The following is a 25089-nucleotide window of genomic DNA, read 5'->3' on the forward strand; positions in this document are numbered from 1 at the left end:
GAGGCACCGCACGGCAGGAATAGAGAGCGATCTGGCTGCTTAAACCTGCTCAATTATGCAAGTCACTACTGCACGCGGCCCCTCCTTTCTATGCTTCCACCTCCACAAATTTGGGACCAGGTTCTGGATGGGTATCAGTTTTATCACCCGATCTGCTGCCTGCTTATCATCGACTTCAGAGTATAGCATCTGTGAGCTGTATCTGGCTATTTAAATGACTGAGATTAGCTGAGTGCTAATGCTGCTGCTGCTTAACGATAGCAAGCTGCAGATAGCATGCTAAACATTATAATCCAGGGAGTCTCAGAGGGCAGTTGCCATGTGTGCTTGTATGTATATGCATGCATATGCATTAGTTTATGATCAGCCTCTTTAGATGAATTTATAAAGGCAAATGGCAAATGCACGTGAGCTTGGATAGATTGTTTCCCTCATTTGACTACTCAAAGCACTTTTTACACTGCAGGGCACCCTCAAGCCTGGCACACACTGAAAGATATTAAAAGTTTTAATTCATTTTGAAACTATGAGAGACCCCAATGCTGAAAAATTAAGGCAGATTTAGCCATTTTGCTTTTGAAGTGTGTGGTGTGGAAGGAGATCACCAACATGGCACACCACACAAACAGGTCCATTTACTCCAAATCTCACGGCGGCAAACAAGCTAAATGTGGCTAACTGTTAGCTACCCATAACTAGGGATGCAACGATTCGTTGATCATTGCCTTGGCTGTGTTTGTTGTTCTTCAGGATGCTTGCTTCCTGACTGGCTATGAATCAGTCCCTGGTAACAGTCCTGCTCGTACGTGGTCGTCCTTAATGTTCTCCATACACTTAATGTTCTCCATTTAATATTCACAATCTCAAGTCATCTTCCAAGTTCATCAGAGAGGGAGATATCACTCTTAAAGTGCCATGCATCACAGGAAAATCTGTCAAGATAATGTTTGAACCATCTGATAGTGGGCCCTCTGCTGACTTGGTCAGGTAGCGTCGCAAGGATTTATCCATTCATACCCATTCACTCCAAAGTCGCACACCAACAGTGATTGTAGAGTGGCCATTAGTCAAAATCATTCTATATCATAATAAACACAATATTTGGTACATTAAGCCAAGGCTGAGCAATTGTGAAAAAATACCTAATTGTGAATATTCCGACTGATACTAAATTGAGTATGAACTCTTGTTTGAAAGGGAATTAAAGTTTTTTTGTTGTTTCGCATTATTGATAAGACAAACATAAAAAAAATAAAAATAAGGAAAGGGGGATGTTTTGCAAAGTACTGTAGAAAAAAATGACACTTCAAAGTTTGCATAATGTGTAGCACATGTGAAACATATTTTGACAGATATTTTTGGTTGAAGAGAGATATTTCATCTGCTATGATTTGAAAATTGGTGGCTATATTGAGATTTAATCTGATTTTCATTGATTGCCCAGCCCAAATTCATGTGCATCCATACACATTGACATGCCACTGATGCAGCAGCGGGAGCAATTTTGGGCCCCCTTTGGCAGATGAAAATATTTCACCATATGTAACTACATCTAAAAACATGTAAATGTACAGCAAACACACCGCTATTCACAATTTTTGCAAACAAATGCCTTTTTTTAGAATTGACCACAACCTAAAACCTAAAAATTTTGAGTTTTAGAAATCTGACTCTCTAAATATGAATTATTCCTTAGAAATAAAATGTCAATAAACATCTTTAAGATTTATACACCCAGGCCTGCAATACTTTCACTGACAACTGTTTGTTTGGCCTTTTGGTGTTACAGATCTTTTTGCATCTTGGGTGCAGCTGTGAGACTGGCACTCTCAGTTCATTTTCCATGTCCAGCTATGATTTGATTTTGTATTGTGGATGCAACATCCTTTTGCAACATCCTCACACAGGTAGGATGATGCAAAAGGAAAAAGTGTGGCATGCCGAGCTACTACTATTCCTTTTCCACCCTGATCCAAAATGCTAAAATGTTGTATGGGAATGTGAAGCATCTCGCCAAAGAACTTCAGTTTTCTGAACATTTATGCTTCTTTTTCAGACTACACTAGTATCAACTGACAAAAATCACATCTATAAATATGCAGTAACTTAAGCAATAAAAAAGATTATAACTACAATGATAATTAACCTCAAAACAATTGTTACAGAAGTTTTTAAGAAAACACAACTGGTTTTGAGTGATAAAATGCAAGCTTTCTGCACTGTGAATAGAAAAAAACAAATATTTATAATGTGTTTCCTGACTAATAGAGTGTTTGTTTAAGCTGAATAGGTTTTGGATTCTAAATTTAAGTTAACGGCTTCCTTTTAGGTGTTTAACTTTTTTTTTTTTTACACTAAGGGCAAGGTGAGTATGCAAAATTATAAAAACACAAGGGTTAAGTGTCTTGCTGAAGATATATGAACAAGTGACTGCAGGAGCCGGGGATCAAACTAGACCTTATGGTCAAGAAAGGACCGACTCAACCTAGTGAGTCATAGTCACCTCACTTCTTAGACAAGGTACCATCTGAGAAAGTAAAAAGAAAAAGGTTAAAGTCTGTCTAGGAACTGTGTGACCCATTTTATTATGAACTTTAAAAATACTTTGAGTATGACTATACTCTCAGGAGGGATGATTGAAAGAGGAGCTGGTTTTATTCCGATTGAGATGTCAGCCTTGCTGTGACTTGTCATTTACAGGTAGCTCATAGTTTACAAAATGAGCATCATGCTGCATTAATAAAAACTTGAACTTAGTAATAGAAACCATAGGTTCATTACAAAAAAAGTTTACAGAGCTAATAAACTGACCGAGAGGAGGGCTAATTTTATTGAAGACTTGCATAGAGGCCACTAAAAGGCACTTAAATGCCACAAGGATACATCATTTTATATTTCAAATACATTTTTGTCACCTTCAATTTATTCATAAGTCTTTTTAGTAAAGCAAAGCAGACAAACAAGCCATTTTCTATCAAAAAAACTCATATCACTAGCCATCAAAAGGTGAGACCGTTTATTGCAATTTAACAGAACCAAAAAGGCTGACATCTGAAATGATAGGAGAAGCATTGATGAAAGTGTCATGAAGCTGAAGGATAATTTGCAAAGACAGACAACCACAGCAAACATTTTGTCACTTTGGTGAAACTCTGCCATTAAACTTCCTGCTTTAATAATGAAGGCTCTTGGCTGGCCTGTCACTGAAGGTTATGACTGACAAGTAAAATTGCCAGTCTTATTCCAAAGCATGGAAAAAAAGGGACCTTTGCTCTGTCAAAGCAGCTTTTCCTTTTTCTCTCTTACTTCCCTCAAAAGCTGCAACACAAAGTAGCACAAGGGGAAGTCCATTTTGCCCAGCAGGATATCTTGCGGGGACACATTTTCTTTGGGCGATGCCACATTCTTATTTTATGTAAATAAAAGTCTGGGAGCAGAGGAAGGCAGCAGCTTATCTGTCAACTTTGACTATTAACCTCAGTGACGAGCACAGACTGGCTGCTTTTATCTAAATTGAAAAACAGAGTTATTTGAATATCATGGGGGAGAATGCAATATACCGCGGCGGGGGAAATCGGTTGCTTTCCCCATTTTTCTTTGCAGAGATAAGACTGTATTTAGTGGCTTGCCGACAGAGCTTTTGAGAACAAAGCGTTTCAGGCAAATAATTCCCTCTTTTCCAAATGTCTCCCAGCTCTTTAATGGTGAATGGAAATTTATATCTGGTGATTACTCTTGTGGTGTTGCAGGGTTATTACCTGTCAGAAAACCTAAGACGGCTGTCTCTCTGTACCTGACGCATGTCTTTTTGTCATCAGACACCGAGAGGATGGATATTTCCTCTGAAACAGAAGCTGGCATGTCTTTCTTCTCAAATATTACCCTCTTAGAGCAGAATGAAGTACGAGAATTGTGGTTTAAATCCCAGTCAGGTATGCAGTAAAACAAATGAGAGCAAATCTGGCAAAGTTGTACGTTATTATGTGCCAAAACAAACTGGCACATGCTGATGGAAAGAGTCAGGTCGATTCTTTGTCTTAGTAAATGCAACAACACACATATATTACTAGTAGATCTAATACAATACTGCCATATGTGGGTAAACAGCTGAAAATTTTCCTTGCATGCACTCTGTTGGAAAACACGGCAATGCACTTTAAGGGTATGTAAGCTCCTGGGAAAGGATGTTTCCACAGTCTCTAACAATTCCACTCAACATGAAGGATGTGAATATTAATGAGAGTGTAACCTAGACGCTTATTGCAGATGTGCAAGTGGGGATCCCTAACCTAGTTTACTTGGGGGTGAATTCTGCCATCCTGAAAAAGGCTCAGGGGAAGCATTGAGCTGGCCTACATTACACTGATGGAGTGTCTTTGTAATAATCCGCCCATGTCTTCTCATATGCTTCACATTTTCAGGCACATTTCTCTGAATCAGCAGTCGTTAAAGGTAAAACCTTAGCTTTAACACTCACGTGTATCCATGCTGATTTCCTCCTCTCCTGTTGTGACACCAGGTTTCTCGTATGATTTGTCAATCGCAGCTCGGAAGCTTTCATTGCAGCCGCGGCCCCTTACGATCCGCGAGCGCGGCCTGTTAACATTTATCTCTCCGTTGTGTGTCGCCTCAGTGACAGCCGTCTGGAGGCTTTCAAGGGAGCTGGACTTTTTCAGACCCAGAGCGGGCCCGATGCCTTGGTCTCCAGCACCTGCGGAAAGGAGAAATGGTGTCACTGAGGGCAGCAGGATAATCATACTAGACTCAAACTTACTCCACAAAGACAGACTTAAAGTTTTCATCATTCAAATGTTGTTTTTTTTTTCTTTTTTTTAGATGATGTACCAAACCTGGCATCCAAAAAAAAGCGCAAGTGAAGCAATTAATATAAAAAAAATGACATCATTGTCTGGCCAGTGATGTGTGTGAAATGAGAACAAAGTATTTGATCTCACTGAGACAGTTTCCATTTGGAAAACAGCATTCAACCTTTGTCCTCATCTCTGCACACATAAATAATGTAGCTGAAATATAATGCATATAAATGGGCCTTCATCAAAGAGAACAGTGTACCACAGTACCAACATGATTATAGTGTTATTCTAACATATAATAAATTCCCAAAATGTTTAGATAGACCACAAACGTATAACCATTTCCATAAGAGGCACACTTTCTGGTTGCTATTTTACTCTGACTGAGGCTGGGTTGATGCAAGGAAGAGGGAGAAAATGGAAGGAATAGACTAAACAAATGCCACTCTATTTATTTCCAACATAGCTCTTGTACTTTTAACCCATCTTAGTACAATGTTTTTCTAAAGCCTCTGCATGTATTACTGGTAAAAGAGCAACATGAAAACAAAACCGGATCTCTCTTGCTAGTTAGTTTTGTTGTTGTTGTTTTTTTTTTTTTTTTTTCATTGTACTTCCTGATTAAATAAAGGTAAATAAATAAAAAACACCCCAATTACAAAAAAGTTGGGACACTTTGCAAAATGTGAATATAAACAACAAACAGGGATTTGAAAATGCTTTTCAAACTATATTAAATTGAATCAGCAAAAAGATGAGCTATCTAATGTTAAAACAAATACCTATTTTCCTTTTGAAATACACACACATTCTGAATTTGATGCTGATCACATATTTCAGAAAAGCTCGGACAGGACCATGTTTCCCATTGTGTTACATAACCTTTCATCTGTTAACACCCTGTTATCATCTGAGACACTAACTGTGGAAGTATTAACAGTGGAATGTGTTGCTTGTTGTTCATTTAAAGTTGCTCAGGGTTTCTTCTGTTGTATTTTTCGCTTCATAATAGGCCATTCATTTTTTAATGGGAGACGGGCAGTGTGCAGGCCATCCTTGTTCCTGCAGTCTTTTACTGTGAGGCCATGCTGTTGTAACTCGTGCAGAATGTGGCTTGGCATTGACTTGCTGACATATGCAGAGACATCATCTGGAAGGAAGCATGTTGCTCCAAAACCTGTACAGTCTCTTCAGAATTAATGATGCCGTTACCAATGTGCAAGTTACCCATGCTGCAGGCACTAATACACCCCCCACAGAATCACAGAGGCTAGCTTTGGAACTTTGCAATGTTAGTAATCAAATGGCACTTTTTCTCTTTGGCCGAGAGGACTTGATGACCATTATTCCTAAAAACAATCTGAAATGTGGACTTTATATGGTCCAGTCTTTACTACATTAGTAGATACAGGGATGTACTTTGTTAATAGATGATGTTTTGTTAAGTGTTCCCCAGCCTATGTTGTAATACCCGTCACAGAGTGATGCTGTTTTTTGATGCAGCACCACCAGAAAAATCAAAGATTACAGGCATCCAGTGTTACTTTTCAGCTGTGCCCCTTATGTGCAGATTCTCTAAATCTTTCAATGATTTTATGGACTGTAGATGACAGATCTAGAAGTATTCCCTTTGATTGCCTGTTAAGGAGAATTATTCATGAACTGTTGGACTGTTTGCAGTCTTTCACAAAGTTGAAAACCCTACGTCTTTGTTGACTGTGAATAAGTCAGTGTATCAGGAATGCTCGTTTTATTGCCATGGTACTATCACCTGTATCCATATATCCTACTTACTAGGTGTTTTGTGAGCATTCTACAACTTTCCCGGCTCATTCGCAAATATGTCCCAATGTTTCTGGAATACGTTGTAGGCATGAAATTCAGAACATGTGTACATTTCCCCCAAAACAATAAAGCTGATGAGTAAGAGCATTAAAGATCTTGTTTGTTTGTTTTTTTTTTTTCTCTATTCAATTGAATATTGGATAAAAAGGATCTAAAATCACTGTGTCACATTTTACTGTGCCCCAACTAATTTTTAAATTGGTGACTATACAACCTATTCTAACTTATGTTGATAAGTCTGAGGGGGAAAACTGTCAAAATTTTTGTTAACACTGGCTGCCTGCTCCAAAAATGTAGTCCTATCCTCTGCTGTTTGCAAGAGACCCAGATGAACATTAAAGACCTTTATGACACGACAGCGTCACTTACGATACCACCTCACCTGATAAATGATGCACAAAGCATTATGCAAAGTAAATACAATTAACATGTATGTAGTTAAAATGATAGAAATGAAAGGTCTAAGTCTTTTTCCAAAGCAGCTAATTAGAGCATCTATGACAAAGCATGTTGTTAAAAGGATCTGGATAAGCTGTGGTGTAAGCTAAGTGATTTTTTTTAACAGTCAACCTCTTCAACAGCTGAACTAGCCCTGGACAGCTGTAATTATTTTTCCAATGCTTGCCCAGGGTTTGTTTAGGGTATGTAAGTGAAGCGTGACTTAGGTATTGGTATTTCATTTTGTCAGGGAGCGTCCGTCAGTTCCCTGTAGCTCTTACCTTACCCGCCAGTTGGTAAACAAGCAGCCTGGTTGATTTTCTGTCCCCTTTATTCTACCTCCATGCAGCTTGCAGCAAGGGGCTGCCAGACGTAACAAGATGGATTTTTGAATATGTGCGAGTAAAGCCTTGTTAGACGTAAACTTCTGCAGAGGAAACTATCAGTAATAGAGGATAAACTGCTGATTGAATTACTTAAGCAGGCTCTCCCTGGGTAAAGCACATGTCAATGGACAGAGCAGCATTGTGTCTTTACAGCTCCCTGAAGACCATATAGACTCCACATGTTGTGAGAGCTTGATTCTTTTTCCTCTGTGATTTCACGTGAAGTAAATAAACGTCTCCACAGCTCTTCCTGTTGGTTTACAATAGCAGACGTTGCTATAAGGTCTGGGATTCCCCCCACTGGATGGAGCCCACACATGCAAACACTGGATGTATATGTTTGCGCCTCATGCAGAGACTCCCACATGGCACAATAACATAAACTCAAGACATATGCACACACTTTTGTGTCAGCTAACATCAGCGAGATCCACGACATGTTTAACGTGGCCTAAATGAGGCATGAGCCGCTGCTGGGTGATCACAGTGGATCTTTACATGGAGAGCTGCACAGCCAAACACGGATTAGGCAAAGAAAATAAACCCACATCACTGAGAGAAAACAATTTGTGACCGTTTCACAGACTCTCCAACTGAAATACATTTGTTTCACTTTATGAGAGATGGAGACAGGGAGAGAGGAAACATGCAGAGGTGTGAGTGAGCACAGGTTTTAGTTAATCAGGAAAGAAAATACAAAGCTAACTGGTGGTATTGGGCAGAAATGAGCATTTGCAGCCTCTTTTATCATAGTTTTACCAGAGACAGCTCGTCTCCTTTGTTGGCTGAACCTCTTTGCTGTTCTCTTCTTGATCCTTAAACCAAGCAAACCTGCATCGGCCGACTTGTGATTAGGCAGCTAGCTTAGTTTCTCACTTCAAACACACCATCCACACTGCCCCGCAGAGGGCATGCTGACTGATCACTCATTTCAATCATCTTTCAATTTTTATTAAGATACAGGGAGCCTGATTCACTACAAATGCACCTACCAGTGTGCATCATTTGATCCTGCAAATTTGTCCCAAGGTCTACATTACAAAAATATAGCAGTAAAGGAAAGTTGTCCTTCACCGTGCAGTTTGCTTTAATTTTACATCTGAATATATAAAAAAGCATCTGCACCTCTACTCTGCAGGAGCTGCATACTCATGCTGATACAGTTTGACTCAGAGGAGCTAAAGGAAAACTTTCAAGTTTATCAAGAGGTCAGACCTAAAAAAAGTAAAAAAGAGTTTCAATGCTTCAGCTTCAAGACAGACATATAAGTACTGAGCCACTGACCGCCCATTTTTATTTACCCCTGATAATACTGCTAATAATATTTTTAAAGTAAAATTTGCAGGCTTTACTTGGCCTAGTCTGTTTTTATTTCAAGTTTTCTAGAAAGGCTCTCCTAACAAAAATATATGCCCCTGGCCTGTCCACAATCCCCCCAAGAATCAGAACCCACCTTTAAGAAAATATATGCTAAAACAAGCTGTTCTCAGATTTCCCCCTCATGGTGTCACATGAGGAGTTAGCTCCGCCCCCAGGTTCAGTTGACCCTCCCCACTTGGAAGAAATTTCAGCCCTCCTCTCCTGATCCTCCCAATAGCTGCCAGCTGAGTGGAGGATCAGGAGAGCCACATCCATTGAGCCACATCCATTTCCTGAGAATAGTGGAGTCAGGGGCGGAGTCAGACAGCTCATTACCATTTAAAGCCACAGACACAGAAACAGAGCAGGGCTGAAACAGAGTTTTTTTTTTTTTTTAGACACGCAAAAACCAGTACTGGAGTGTTTTTTTCAGCAACAACCTCCACTGTCATGTTTTGGGGACCTCTGAGACCAATATAAACTTGTCTTAAAAAGGTAAAATATGTGACCTTCAAGCCTTGTCTGTATTGATTGTAAGTCTTATAGAGAAATGAATACCCATTCACTGGAAAGTTTGTACTTAACATTAATATCAGTAATGCTGCACAGTTGTCACAAAGCCTTAACAGATATAAAAATGATAATACAGTCAAAATAATTATATAAATAAAACTATAGTAAAGGTCCAATTTACAGACTTTACTTGGCCTAGTCTGTATTCATTTTAAGTCTTATGGATGAACTATGTCCTGCTAACTACAAAAATTGGTGCACACATCACTATTAGTAATGCCACACAGTTGCCACATAGCCTGTATAGAAAGTAATTTTTCACTTAACCATTGTATGGCTTTTAGAACCAGCTAGTCAATCAGAGTCCTTTATCAAAAAGGCACATTTGAATAGAAATAGGACGATTTTTTACAAATGACGGCATAGTGGATGGTCCATGTAACAACACAATAAGAGTTTATGCTGGAGTCCTGTTAAAGGTTAATTTTATAACCATTGGAAGGTTTTTTTCATTTAGGTATTAGACAGCATCTTTCTGACTCATTTGCACAGATATAGTTGGCACACATACTGTGCATTACATACATTGCACCTAATAAATGTTTAATTCTCTGCCCTGTGAATTCTAAATTCCTCTTGTAAGAAATATGACATATAGTGCTTTTATTTTAAATGTGGAGCAATGGAAGTGTAGCACTCTGTATTGACAGCCTTTGACCTCAGTGCACTGCTTAATTTTTACTCTGTGTTGACACCAGAGAATCCATGTGAATCATGGATAGAGATAGTGTTAATCACAACTATCTCCACTTTCTAACATATAGGAACAAGGCTCTGTTGAGCAAGAACATAAAAAAAAAAAATCAAGAAAATATCCTTTCCTGATACTCCTGGTGTCTTTTCATCTCCCTTTTTCCTGATCCTATCTATTTCAACACAAGTGACAGAGACATTCCAGGATACTATCATAGGAATCAGGGTAATCACGCTGATTTGTTCACTGACGCTCATTCAGGTCACATGCAGTTAGGACACAGTGTTAAGATTTTCAAGCTTCTTGGAGGATGTTTTTATGGTCACAAAGATACACCTATTTCAGCTGTGCTTGCTTCAGCTGAGTATTAAAGTGCTTGTCTGTCATCTACAGCAGCTATAGATTAGATGTCAAATAAGTCGAATATGCTAAAAGGTCAGCTGTTGGCCAGTGGTGTCCAATTCCCAAAGTTGTTAATGTACTGCCAAGTCTTAAACGCACCATTTTCCTATACTTTCGTCAATGTTAATAAAGGTGCACAATCCCAGGAGAATATGGGCTCAATCGTGAAAGTACCTCTCACAATAAATGAACACCAATCCTATAATGTTGCTCCACATTTAGGGGGAAGAGCTCATATGTGCGCCTTCAGGCTGCATTAGACAGTAAAATGAAACTTTACTGTGAGCTACAAATGTCTAGGGGGTCAAAAGCTCTCTGGTTTCTGGTACAGAAGATTCATTTTATTGCTTGGTTCCTCAGAGGAGGACATCCATTTCTGATTACTATGGCAAATTTAATGCCAAGAAAGACAGAAGCCTTCCAAGACTGAGGAGAATGCAAGTAAAAATCATGTAATTCATTTGTTGAGAAGGAGTAATCTCATCATGGGAAGGACAAGAGAGGACAGTAGGAAGAAAAAATGCATTATAGGGAAATATAAGAACCGAAACAGTGGGTGATGCCGCAATTTAACATACTTTATGGATAACACTCAGAACCCAGAACAAATGCAATGTAAATTTGTGTTTTTTTAAAGCTTATGCATAAAGCCTGCCAGCAGCAGACACGCAGAAGCCGGGGTGCATGTTTGACACAATGGGATTGCAAGTTAGAGCCGCACATGATGCAACAGTTCAAGGGAACATAAATGACATCTGCTGTACTCGGAAACAGGGAATAATCCTCCCGCTCCGTATTCCGCACCATGATCCCCCTTCGCCATTGTTTTTAGTCAAAGCGGGGCATGAGTGAGGGAAGCAGGGAGACAAAGAGAACGGGGGAGCGAGGCAAAGAGAGAAAGTTTGCCCACAGACCCCGGCTGCCTCCAACCTGCCTTTGTTTTCATCAGAACAGAAGCAGCCCGAGCTCTCCTGGGAGAGTTTGACGGACAGCTCTCTGTATGCCAGTCTATTATGTGATTCCTATCACACAACAGAAGCCCCAGTGCTCTGCTCCTCATCTCCCTCTTATTCAGAGGGATGAAAATACATATCCCCCCATTGCATACAGACATGGATTTGTCACTCCCTGCACGTCTGGAGGAGAAATGAAAATCAAAATGAAACACACAAAAAAGAAAGACAATCAAATCAAATAGGGGGAAAAGTGCAACCTAGAGTTTTGTCATGGCCGGAGACAGAAATAGCCACCACACTGTGTTCCTTAGCCAGATTAAGGGCAAGGACAGATAACTGGAGAAGATCCATTGCCATTAAACGTTAAAGGGGAGGTATGGCAAACTCCATGAATAAATCAGTGGTGGTTATTACAGGGACAGGAGCCCGTAGTATAATTAGAGCAGCTAAAACTGTGCTCCCCAGCTATTATTCACCACAAGGCCCTTGCATGTAAAGATCTGTGTACAGACAGGGGCTCCATTACACATAATTTATTCTGAGAGCCAGGGCTTTAAGCAGGGTGGTAAAAGGGTAATTATGTTAAAAATAGCCTCCAAGGTGGACCGGGAAGGCCACGTCCAGGTATCCCTGTGGAAGTGAGTTGTCCCTAGGTCAGCCAAGATTTTACGTCTCTGCCAGTTGTGGACAATTAGCTGAACAGAGGACGTCCTCCGTACAAAGAACGTGTCACAAAAGGAATCATCACACAAGATGGTTAATAACTCCGTCACTGGTGCTGAACAACATCTTGCTATAGCCAATACTTTTAATTGCCTTCCCAGACAGTCTACTTAGTGAGCTAGCAAAGCTGTTCCATTCCAGAGGTGTATTATACCAAAGCCAAGCCTGGCAGCCCACTGGACCAATAAGAAACTTTGGTGAAGACGTGACTTTGTCCCATTTTTAGCATTTACCCCAACCCTGATTTTTGAGTGCGACTGTCTTAATTGGGACACCCCTTTAAGTTCCTGAAACATCATCAGGATCACTGTAGACATTGATATAAACAGAATCAATGCTACTTTTTTCCCTTCAGTTCTACTATGAGTGAATTTTTGAAATGTTTGTTTGAAATAAAAGAACCAAACACATTAAAGCAATATTATTATAAGACGTTAGATGGCTGCCATATTTTTTAAAAATCTCATTTATGCAGAAACTACATTTGTACACAATTTCTGATGTTTGAACAGCCATTTTGCTTATGATTTGCTAGACCTTCCTACTAGAAGATATCCTATAACACTTGGGTCAGAGTCTGCCTCTGGACACTTGCAATTCAGCTCTATTTCAACAACAATCAGAACACCCCTCCCATGAAAATGAATGGATTGAGCCAGATACTCAGATCAAACTAATTTGGGAGTTATACCAAGGGACCAGTCTATCACCTGTGACTCAGAAAGTAGTACTCGTATTTTTCACGTCTAAATATTTGAGGTAAAAATGAAGGAAAAGTAATGAAGGAAAACTGCATCTGTCCATGGTATACCTAATCTAACAGCTTGTTTTGCCAGTGTTATGGCTGTTTCCTCAAAGTGTATTGCCTTTTAGACCCAGAAAAAAAGTATTTACAAAGCTGTTTTCAAGACCACCAGGCATCATCGACAGGAATGTAATTGTACTTGTCACATAGCTGCAACAATGTCAACATTTTTTTCTCGGATTGTCAATTGACCCTGGAGTTTAAGGGTGCACTCATGCTTGGGCCAGTTACCCTGTACCATGCTTAAGTATGCTCGTCCTCCCTCTTCAGGGTACATAATTTTGTTGTAATATGGCATGTGCATTTAACAAGAAATATACACAGACAACATTAAAGTAAATTTTATTCTCTTTGGGCCTTATTTTGAGTCACTGTCTTCAGATAAGACCCTCTAATACTCTTCTACTATAAAATGCTTGTCGAGAGGAACGGTTGTATCAATTCTACATCATATCTATGCTGCACACCTGAGCTTGTATTGGTGGATGAGGAATCATACCATGCTGAATCCCATCTCTACCCTCCCTACCAGGGTCTAGGAATTGTAAAGTGCCTGAGCACAGTGCGGTTCACTCACACTGGTGAAAAGAAGAGGACTTGAGTATGGCACAGATTGCAGTAAGTGTAGAAGTATTAATGATTCAACTTGATATCACTTGCGATCATTTGCTATAATTTGGTATCATTTTACTATGTTAATTATGCAAAAACCCGTTTAGAACATATTCTAAAGAGTTTCCTCTGGTACTGGTACCTGTGACTGTTATTCCCTAATACCCTGATTTTTAATAAGTTCCACTAAAATGCTACAAATCAGCTTGTTTGTCTTAAAAAAAAAATACTTGTTATTTATGTCATATGTCTGTAACGATCACTGAAATCAGTATTACTGTGATAATATGGATTTTTATTGAGCAATTAGGGACCAACATCTAGTTATGCTTTTCAGGCAAAAATCATAACTGTACCTATGACCTCAGTAGTTTAGCTAGCTAATGAACAGCAAACTGAATATTTTGTTCTATAATTTAATATTCTTGAGCTTATTAGCACTGACTGGACTGTGAATGACCTAATATCTTTGTTAGATTTTATGCCTGGATCACTGCAGAATGCTGGAGAGAGTACACAATGACTACAGAGGTATATTTTCATCCCATATATTAGCTTTAAGTCTTACCAAATCAGCCTGTTTTTTGGCTAACAGCTTCATCAATGTACATTTCTAAGTATTTGAACACATTTAGACCTCAACTTTTTTTTTGTTTTTTTTTTGTTTTTTTTTTAATGGCTCTGGTTGAGAAATATCATCATAACTCCTATGATGATCAGGAGGCCTTGAAACGAACATGTTGTAACTCTAGTAATACTTTCCTGAAGTTTTGTCAAAAATGGGATAATCTACAGGTGCAAAAGTATATCCCTTAACAAACCAGGCATGGACTTGATCATTTTTTGAAAAGCATATCAGCATATTCTGTGTTAATTTAGAGAATTGAATGCACTCTAACATGCTCCAACCAGATCTTAAAAACAGCCTGACTATGACGGATCAATTGCAGCAAGCTGAAGAGGCCAACTGGCAGTGAACGTCTCTCTATTGCAAGTGCCACTCCATTGCTTGGCTCCCATCAGCCCTCCACAACTCCTGAAAATAATGACTGTTTTCTTCAATCATTTGCACTGCAGAACGAGCACAATGGCACAGGTTCCCACATTAGTTGCCAAGTCTCTATTCATCCCGCTGCAACTCTCTCTCAGCAATATGAAAACCCTCTTTTGATCATGCCACAATTACCTCAAACAACTCTCTCCCCCATATGCATCTAAAGGTGCCAAGATCACTCAGCCAATAACGGCTAGTTATGAGCTGGTTATTGAGAAAGTGGGAGGCTGCCTTCCAATCTCTATTATCGACCCGTGGACCCGGCTGAACAGCCATAATGGCCCATTGTAGTAATGGTTACAGTGTGTTGTGCTGGTCCAGGCGTAGCTGCTTACCTCCATTGGTTCTTGTGCTGCCATTAATCCCGTCTGCTACTGTTAAAGAGCATAAACAAGCATGAGTGGTTAGTGCCTTTTGTACTGTGTTATTGAGCACATGCAGAGCAGAGAGAGACAGAAGCAGAAAGTGCAGGACAGATAATAAAGAGTGTGACAATAGTGATGTTAGTAAGAGATATTACACTCGGTGCAAGGGCCTGTCAATCACGAGGCTTACAAGGCAAAGTGGCTGGAATGTGCTAATGTACTACTGCCAGCCGTGGTACCTCACGTCTCTTTCTTCCCTTTTCTTCTCTCACTCAATCTCCCTTCCCATCTAAATGGGATTGAACCGCGGGGTGTCTGACCAGTTTAGCATATTTCAACAATGATGGGCTTCAAAGTCATGAAATCCATCTGCTGATGCGATTTGGAAGCACCTGGAACACGATTAAAGGGGAGGGACAGAAATACCAAGTGACAGAAGAAAATGAGAGTCTGCAGGGGGTAGCATTGTTGGGCATGTTAACCATTTAGTCAGGGGAGCTTTGAACACACAGCACAGCTTTATTAATGTGTTGATGTAAAGAATGAAGAGAAACTTAAACGTCCGAGAGCGTGACTAAAGGATTAAAGCTGAAGGCCGGGACTGTGTTGTTTGTCTCACCTTTATCAACTACATAAAATGTTACCCATAGGCAAGTTTTAATTGTGTGGCTTTGATGTAATAATTATATTGAACTGATTGCCATACTAAAGCAAAGTGTATTTCTGAGATGAATCAATCTTCATGTGACATTAGAAACTAAGAGAAAAACACCTTGAACAAAGAGTCTACCAGAACTTTCCTTTTTACTGGCTAAAGCATTTATCTCTGAGAAACTAATGTTGAGAGCCATTTATGAGAACAATATGCATTTAGGGCAGATGCTACAAATCAAAATAGTAGATAATTTGTTGGCAACAAATTTGGTAATCAATTCATTGTGCCGCACAGTCATGGCATGGAGCTGACATCACTGGCTGTTTAACTGTGTTGTAGCATTTGTTCAACCCGAGCCTATAAGCTTAGAATTAACTCCACTTTCAGTTATTGCTTCCATGGTTAGAACTGAATGATCAACAAAACATATATATTTATATAATAAGACATGATCACTAACACCGTTTTCCATGATGAGGGATGAGACGTTTGTGAGCTAAAAATAGATCTGTGAATATAAGATCTCAGATGAAACTGAAGTTTTGTTTGCTTATGAGACATGAGGGGAAAAATGTTCATAGTGGATAGTCAGCCAAAAAAAATCCATTATAATCCCCCATTGTGGGTCATACATTGCCCAAACACAAGCAGGAGAGAGGGCAGAAGTGTGAGCACAGAGTACGAGGAGCATTTGTTTTAATGTGTCTCTGCTCTGGGGAAGTTAAAAAAATTGCAATACGGCTAGTGTCCACTTGAGGCTGGCTGCAGGAACACCGGGAGTCCCGTCTGAACACCTGTCAAAAAGCTGGTTTTTACACTAGAAATAAACTGGTTTACAGCCCAGTTCAAAAAAGACTCATTAGCTAATGTCTTCATGTCCTCTCACTGTACTAGTTTACAATATAAACTATCGTTTAGACACACTAAAACCCAAACTGTTAGAAGACTGTCATTAATCACACTCACCAGGTCTGAATATTTGAATGCTTCTAGACAAAATAAAAAGAAATAACTACCTAACAATCCATTCTTCTGCCAAAAATAACATAAAAATATAATTATTAATTCCACATAACTTTAATAGTCCAACAATTCATTCTTTTAATGAGTCTGTAGTGATCCACCCAATTATAATTTCATGATACGAAGACATTTTAGGCCCTTAAGGGGATTGGACCTTATTGTTGGGGTCCTCTGCAGGGACTTTTTGGATCATTAAAATAAAATGTTGATGCTGTTTTTTTGCTCTCAGGCCCTTATTTACATCCAAAATACACATCTCAATCATTGAAAGTAATTTCAGACATAACATATTAAATGCATACCTTTAATAAGTACATCTTAAGGCCCCAGGCGATTGTCTACCTTTGCCTGTTGTTAAAACCGCCTATATGTTGAGAACTAAGAAATAGAGAGCAGTAAAAGATATTTGTAAAAGAGTAAATGCATTAGTTGTGATCCATCATCTTACAAAGGGATGAAGAAGTGTTTTTGTTGTTTTCTTGAACTCATTAAATTACTGACGCCACTCTAATGCTGTCAAAAGGAGCTTTTTTGATTAAACTCAGAGATAAAATATGCATTAGCAATAATTACAATGCCATCAAAGAGTTATCTCAGTATCTCACCCATTCTACTCACTTCCTTTCCTCAGTTAAATCCAATTGTATTTTTCACTAAAACACTCCTGTTAAAGATGCTAGTGTATGAGTAAATACGCCAGTGAGTCCTCTCCAGTGACTAACTCTTATCTTTTTCCTGAGCAGAACTTTCCCCTAAAAACTTTCTGTTGTGTTTGTTGTTGAAAAGTTTCAAAAGGGGGACAAAGGGTAGGGCTACAACAGGGAGGGTGAACCCCACAGGGCTGAATGCATTGGCCCGGACCTGAACTAGTCTGTGGGAGAGTCAAAGATTTCTGCAGGTCTCTGGGCTCTGTGTGGAATAGAGTTGGCTGTGATCTGTTATGATTAGCCAGTGATCCGAAAGAAGGCAGCGTGGGCTTCAGCCTCAGTGGGAGAGGTTCAAAACTGACACCGTCATCTCTCCAGGATGAAGTCAGTGTTTTTGAACATTTGTGAGTGTGTTTGGCTGCACAAATCTCTTTGCAGATAGTAGACAGTCACCTTAGAAGATTATGTGATTCTCATTTTAGACCATGCTCCAATGGAAAAGGACCATGGGAGATGGAGGCCAAAAACTTATAATTTCAAAGCCAAACCCTCAAAAATTCCTCTCTGTTTTCCATTTTCAGTCAAACATCTCAACGTAGACTTCGGTTTTAGAAAGGTCACCCACAAGCCAAGCTATGAGTGAACAAACCTGATTTATGCTTGTAATACAATATGGCTTATCACATTCAAATGCCAACTGGCATTTTGGAAAGGTATTCCAGAGTAACACAGGCACACCAAAGCTGAAGTATGCATTATTTACAATGCCATACGCCACTCTAAAGCTTGATGATGTGGTATGAAAGTAAAATTGTAATCTATTTTCTTCATAGCATATTTGATTATCAACTATAATGTCAAAAATATTCTATGTGGACTTACCATGAGCTACCTTAGTGTGAAACAATGGGTTATGCTCCTGTAGGAGGCAACAGTTTGTAAAATACCAATGTTTTTTTGTTTTGTTTTTTTGTTTTTTGGGGTTTTTTTTGTTTTTTGTTTGTTTTTTTTTAAGTTAAACAGTTTTTTTCCCATCCAAGAGCATCATCTGTGATTGGTGAAGCCCACTATAACAATGGTATTGTTAACTGCGCCCAAGAACTGTCAGCTGTTGATGACGACAATACACGCCGCCACGCTTTAAAACAAAACGATATGCAAACTTCAATGTAATGCAAAGTTGTTAATTACAATTAAAGCACTGCAACGAAGATAAATGTGGAAATATTTTTTTTTATGCTTTTAAAGTTTGACTAGATAACTTGAACTATGGGTTTTTGAAACTGCAATGGATGTTGGGATATATGGTTCCTTCATTTTCATAAAAAGTCACATACCTTTGCCTTCTTCTCTAAGTTTGCACTTTATCAAATGTTTTTATCGACAAGTTTTCAGCTAATTGGTTAGTTTTGTTCCTGGAATAAAAATGTTGTTACAAGGATTTTATAAAATGTCAACAGAGGATGTGTTAAGCTAAATCTTCTTCAACCAGAGTCATTGAAAAAGTGAACGGGCACTGTTATGAGCTATATTGTAGATTTGACACAAAAGTACTAACCAGGCTTAAAACCCTTCAAACTTTGCATTAACAGAGATTTGTGTAAGGATCTCAAACCAATTTACCGATGGTTGAAGCAATCAATATCACAATTTACTTAGTCCTGCAGACCTCCCAGTGTCGTCTAGCTGGATGAAGGGAGACAAGAGTCTTGAGAAGTCTTGTACTAGGCTGAGAGGCTAGCTGAGCCTCTTTAACATAAAAAAAAAAAAAAAAAAATCCTCATTACATTATAAACATGCTTTTAACTGAAATGGTGCTTTACCATCAACCATACAGGCCTTGTGGGGTGAACGACCAAGTAAAGATCATTCACGAAAGAGCCTGTACTATGAAACAGCTCTTTAAGGTGAGACACTGTAGCTAGCTCCTGTTTGAGTGCCTTTCCTCCACCCTGTCATTTTTAAGCAATATTATATATTAAAATATCCAAACTGGTACCAAATGAAGCGGTTTGGAGGCCAAACAGCTCTTAAAAGACTTCCTGTCACAATGAGTAAGGCTGGACAGACATCAGCTGAGAAAACATGGGTAGGATCAGGATTTAATGGGCTTAACCATGGCAAAACTATACTGAACTAAACTTACCATACACAAGCATTGTGTGGCACAGTTCCTCCAGGCTTTAGATGGATTCTTTATAAATTCCTGCCTGCTGCTATTTCACCACGAGCTCTTTCAAACTTTTTTTGCCTCAGTATTTCACTACTTTCAGGTTACAGGAGAAGCTCAAGTACACTATTGAGCATAGAGCATTAGTTCAAGCAGGCCATGGAGCTGAGCGCAGCCATATATTTGAGATCAGCTGACCTCGTGCAAGCCCTAATCAGCTGACGGCCAGCTTATTCACTCTAAGCATGCTATTGGCTAACTGCACTTGTGCTGCCTTATAGCTTGGCAATTCTTTGCTTCTCCCTTTGCACAATGCTTTTAGCAACCCTCCTCCACCCCAGCTCCTCCTCTATGCTACATCTGCCTAAATCGGTGTCATTCTGTTGTCACTGATGCCTGCTCTGCTCTGGGTTTATTGCTGCTTCTCTCACTGCCTCAGGCTTTCCTTGTAGGCACAGGAGAATCAGGAAGGTGTGCTGTTCCTCCTGAAGGTTAGGTGGAACAAAACAGACATACCGCCAAATCCAAATAACAGCAATCACAGTAAATTCATTACTGCTAAACCGCAAATCATGTGTGTTTCTTAAAAAAGTGGTCCTCACTGAAATGTTTTTGTGTTCACATTTTGAACCTTAGACATAGTCATGAAAACATGACCTTTTTGGTATTGTTCCTCTATGCAGAAATCATTTCTTGCCACCCCATGGGGAGTTATCAACTGCTACATGGCATCATATGCAAAGAACATATAGTATGTATTCTGACAGATGAGGTCTCAGTTTATCCGTAGGGCTAAAAATAGGGTCCATTGGTTGTTAGGCTGTTTACTTCTGATCCAATGGCCCAGGAGGGATGTCAATGCAAGGTGTAACCAGGCACACTGACTTCTCAATATAAAAATATTGACAAGTTATTCCAACCATAAGATAAAACTGAATATTCTCAGTTGGACTTATTTTAAATAGTTTCAGACATAGGGGCTTATTTGCTTTCTTGCCATGGGTTCAGGTCTGCATGCTCAGTATGGAGCTACAGCCACCAGCTGGCTAATTTAGCTTAGAAAAACACTTTAAAGAAGAAAGGAACAGCTATTTGTCTACATCCTGAGGTAATTAAGTTACTTCCAAAGACTCCTCAATTCACAAATTGCATTCTGTTCGTTTAGTTCACACCAAAAGTAGTGGAAACAACACTTTGTGGGTGTTAGGAGCCAACATCTTTCTTTGCCAGGCCTAGTTGCTCCAGGAGATTACTACAACTTTTTGTCCTTGCCAAAAAAAGTTGTCTATGAGCAAACAGGTGGATTTAATAAAATAATGAATCCCTTGACTTAATGCAGGTGAAACACATACAAGCATAGCATAGCATTTACCTAGATCCATGCTTTTGGACTTGCGTGTCCTGATGATATCCAGCTCAGCAGGATTTTCAAACTGTTTGGTGCGTTTTTCTGACATACTCTGGCGACCAAAGCCCTCCCTCTGGAACGCTCCATCAGTGTCTGTATCTGGGCTGAGCGTGCTGTGGAACATGAAGAAGAAAAGAGAGAAAAAGAAAGAAAGGTATTATAATATTGCTATGAGGCATGGCAAAATCTGAATGCATACCCTTTAAATCACACATTGATTTAATTTAATTCAAATATATTGCATGGGACAATACTCATAATAACACTAGGCAATACAATCTACCTATTAATATTTATACATCTCCAAAACAGTCCTTCACTATCAGATAATGACCATCGACATTCAATATCTGCAGGAACACACCGTCAGTTTTAATCCTTCATTCCAATGACTGTTCTAATCAAGGGCACCTCCACCTCTGCTGCCTGGGATCTGCATGGCTACAGTTGGGAAGGCGAGCTCTGGCTTACATGTGTGATACCCCAATGAGGCAAGGGTCCTCTGGGGTCATGGCCACTCAATAACCCCCCCCACTTCTACGATATGTCTGGCGCATTGGTAGAGCCCAGCCCAACCATGGAGTGCTCCCTTTAAGATCCTCTATCTCTGTCTGGATCTTAATTGAAAATCAGAGGGGAGTGGGGAAGAGGAGATTGGGAAAGCGGGGCTCGGTGGTATTGGCATGCAGAAGAGAGCATTTACAATTAAGGTGAGAACATGTTGCCATTTAAGGGGAGACAAAGAGGAGGAGATGGAGTCTAATAAATGCTACACGCATGAGAGGATGCCGGTGCTGCTTCTTTTGTTCTGTTGATGATCATACATTATAACCATTAAGGGATGTTTGGACCTCCAAAGGGAATGTAATTCCTGTATTTTGCATTAGAACCATATGATCTCATCTCCCTGCTAAATCAAATGGAAAGCTTTTCTCCTTGGATGCCACGATTATAGTTTTGAAAGTAGAGCAGTAAGGAGGAAATATGGTTTTTGTCATCATATCCTTTTCAGAACAGATGCTCCTTCGAGCACCCTTCAATATTTGTAATATCATCTAACAGCAGCTGCAGTTCTGCTGGCACTTGTTTACATGTAAACCATTCTTATTTGGGTTGTCATCCCCCATTTAACAAAAGAGCTGCTTCGTCTGTCACCGAGGGGCCGATGTCATCATGTCACTTTGCCGTCGACCGTACCTGACAATCCCAACTAAGATCAGGCTGCCTCACAGGACCGACTCCGGCTGACACAGGAAGAGACGGAGGTGGGGCAGGAAGAGAGGAATGACAGCACAGATGTATAATTCATTTATTCATCATCCTTCGCTATTCTCCTCTCATCAAACCAAGCCCACGAAAAAAAAAAAAAAAAAAAAAAAAAACCTGGCCTCTCTTTTTTCTGTCTGCGCAAATGTCAGTTGTCGGAGCGTGGCTGATGCGGTGTGGGAGAAAGGAGAAGTATTTTGTGCAGGAATTCTGTTTTTTCGCTCAGTATTGTGTTATTTTGGGACATACAGAAACATGGAAAGAGAAAGAGACAGGCAGGTGGGATCATGCACAGCCATGTGCAGGTACAGAGAGTGATTACAGAGAAAAGTGGTTCAGATGACTCAGAATCCAAATGGTGAGAAATCTGTGGGCAGTAGGAGTGAAGTTCACAGGGACAGCCCAGCGGTGGTGTAAATTCACTCAGTAGGATATCAGATCTTTTGGTTTAAGCTGCTGCAGCCCATTTTGACACAGCCTCTGCTCTTATTTTGGGACACGCTGAGCAGTGACTGAATGACCAGGTTGGGGACCAAAGATAGCCTGTAGAGAAGGAGCAAATAGTGTTGCTTTTAGCACCCTTTGGAGTTGGAGGTTCCTGCTGTTTGAACTTGCACCTAAGGTCCCCACAGTGGTAACTATTACTATTTAAAGAGGTGGCAATGACCCTCCACACCTATGTTCGCCAGCCCATTTAATACTGATAGTAGTAGTTCAAAAACTTTTTATCCATGTCTGCCAAATACTCCCGCCCAGTGCTGTATATTTTTAGCACAGAGAAAAAGTCTGGATAAAAAGGTGCATTACACTAAAGTGATTTGCCAAGTGACAACCCTGTTACCAAAATAAAACGTCATGTGTTGTGTGCTTTTAAGTTTTTCTGGACAAAATAAATGACATCTCTTTAGGAAGTCATTTGAAATCATTTGTACTCTTCAGGATGCTGCTGGTATACTTTGTTATAGCTTTTTTTTTGTCTGCTGTCCGTGTCAAAGTCTCTTATCACTATTAAAAAGCGTAAAGAAGCTAAAGACCCAGCTCTTTTAGGAACACACCTTATTTGAAGTTTGGGTATTGTGGTGTGTATGTAAAATTGTTCATGTATTTTTTTTTATGTTTTATGTGTCCACTTGTTTAGCTTTTGCCACATACAGACCAAAGGAAGAATAGCTGCTACCTCTAAAAATCTAACCGGATCTAAATAAACAAGAAAACAATGAAAAATCAACTTACTCAATAACATTCACATGTAAATGTATGCTGATGAATTAATAATATTTACACCTGTAAAAAATGAAAAGGAGCCCCAAAGATTCTTACAACAGCGATTACCCACATCCAGGATTGGCTAATAAAACCATGCTCACTATTTCATGAAGGCTAAAAACTGTACAGTGCTTAACAAATTTATTAGACCACCTGTCACATTTGTCTCAGAGACCATCCAGCATCATAAAGTGCTTTGATGCGGACTCTTTCATTTTCAGTGAGCTCTCTACGTTTTACCATTTTGAACAGGAATGAGGAATTTCAAACTGAATTCACCCAAATTTGAGCAGGCTCACTGAGCTTCTCGGAGAAGTCAGAAATTAATCAAGCATAACATTCAACCACTAAAACTCATTTCTCTGTTCATGAAGGCAAGTAAATAACTATAATTTGACAGATTAATCAAGAAATATTAATGTGCTTTACTATTTTTTCAGTTTTTTTTGTAAATCAGTAACTTTGAAAATTCATGGATAACAAAAATAATTATATTTTAGCATTAAAAATATCATTTCAGTCAATGAGCTTCTACATATTGGTGTATTAACCATTGCAGAAACATAAAAAAATGATTTTGGTCATTACCAATGCTGTTGATTTAGGGCAGCTGTGGCATAAACCTTACTTTGGGTGGTGGTCTAATAAATTTGTTAAGCACTGTATGCATGGTGTTTTCCAGACTCCCAGTAACAATCATGCTTTCAAATGTATTCCTGAGGGGAGGGGAGCTTGAATTAGTAAATGAATTCAAGTTTCTTGGTGTCACTCTAGACTCTTCAAAATTCACATTTAAAAGATCTCCAAAACAATCAAATTCAAATTATCTAACAAATCAGGTCCCTGTTGACAGTACATGCAGCCAGGATGGTTTTGCATGCTGTGATTTTTTTCCCCAAATTGAATATTGTTTTACTTACTGATCTCTGACTGGTGTCAAATAGGGCTGGGTGATCATAGCAAAAATCAAAATCACGTTTAACTGAACTTTTTGCCTCAATTACAATTGATGTACAATTATTCCACCCCTGACTCTATTTGTACTACAAATATTTGTATAATTTTAAAACAAATAACTGAAAGGATCATGCACAGATTAACAATTTATGGTTATTTATTGAAATCAAAACAGAGATCAGCTGAAATGTTTGGGTTTTTTAAGTCACATTTCCCTAGTAAAGTAGAGAATAAACAACTGGTATTTTTTGCTAAATAAATTATTTCTATACTATTGTATAAAAAGTAGAAAATAACTTTGCTGCTTATCTCTGTGTTTGAGTTTTAGTGGACTAGAAGGGACAGTGTCATGTGACTACTACTCTTCTTTTGGGTTTCTGGCAGGCTACATGCCTTGTGACACCTGGCTGCCTATCACATGACTACACAGCCAGTAGTGTTTTTTTATGGGGGTTGTGTATTAGCAGAGAAAGAGTTAAAAGGAAAAAAAAAATGAAATAAATGACAGGGCAGGTTTACATCGGTTAGAGGCTCCAAATGTCAGTTTTGATTATTTTTTGATAAATTGCCCAGCACTAGTACCAACTTAACAAACTTTGACAGTAATCTATCCTCATATCATCATCATCACATCTTTGAAAAATACAATCTTTTGATTTTTGACAGTTTGA

The 25089-nt window shown here is 39.2% G+C and overlaps 1 protein-coding gene across 1 annotated transcript in view; it reads right to left on the minus strand.

The window, feature by feature from the left end:
• LOC121527569 (partitioning defective 3 homolog) overlaps nucleotides 1-25089 on the minus strand; it is a 604468-nt gene that overhangs the window by 177119 nt on the left and 402260 nt on the right. The window contains exons 17-18 of the mRNA XM_041814583.1: nucleotides 20894-21042; nucleotides 4478-4711 (exon numbers count right to left, since the gene is read on the minus strand). Coding sequence (XP_041670517.1) covers nucleotides 4478-4711; nucleotides 20894-21042 — 383 coding nt within the window. The remainder of the gene's footprint in view (nucleotides 1-4477; nucleotides 4712-20893; nucleotides 21043-25089) is intronic.

This window comes from Cheilinus undulatus, linkage group 19 (assembly GCF_018320785.1).
Source record: "Cheilinus undulatus linkage group 19, ASM1832078v1, whole genome shotgun sequence".
In the NCBI taxonomy this organism is placed as follows: Eukaryota; Metazoa; Chordata; class Actinopteri; order Labriformes; family Labridae; genus Cheilinus; species Cheilinus undulatus.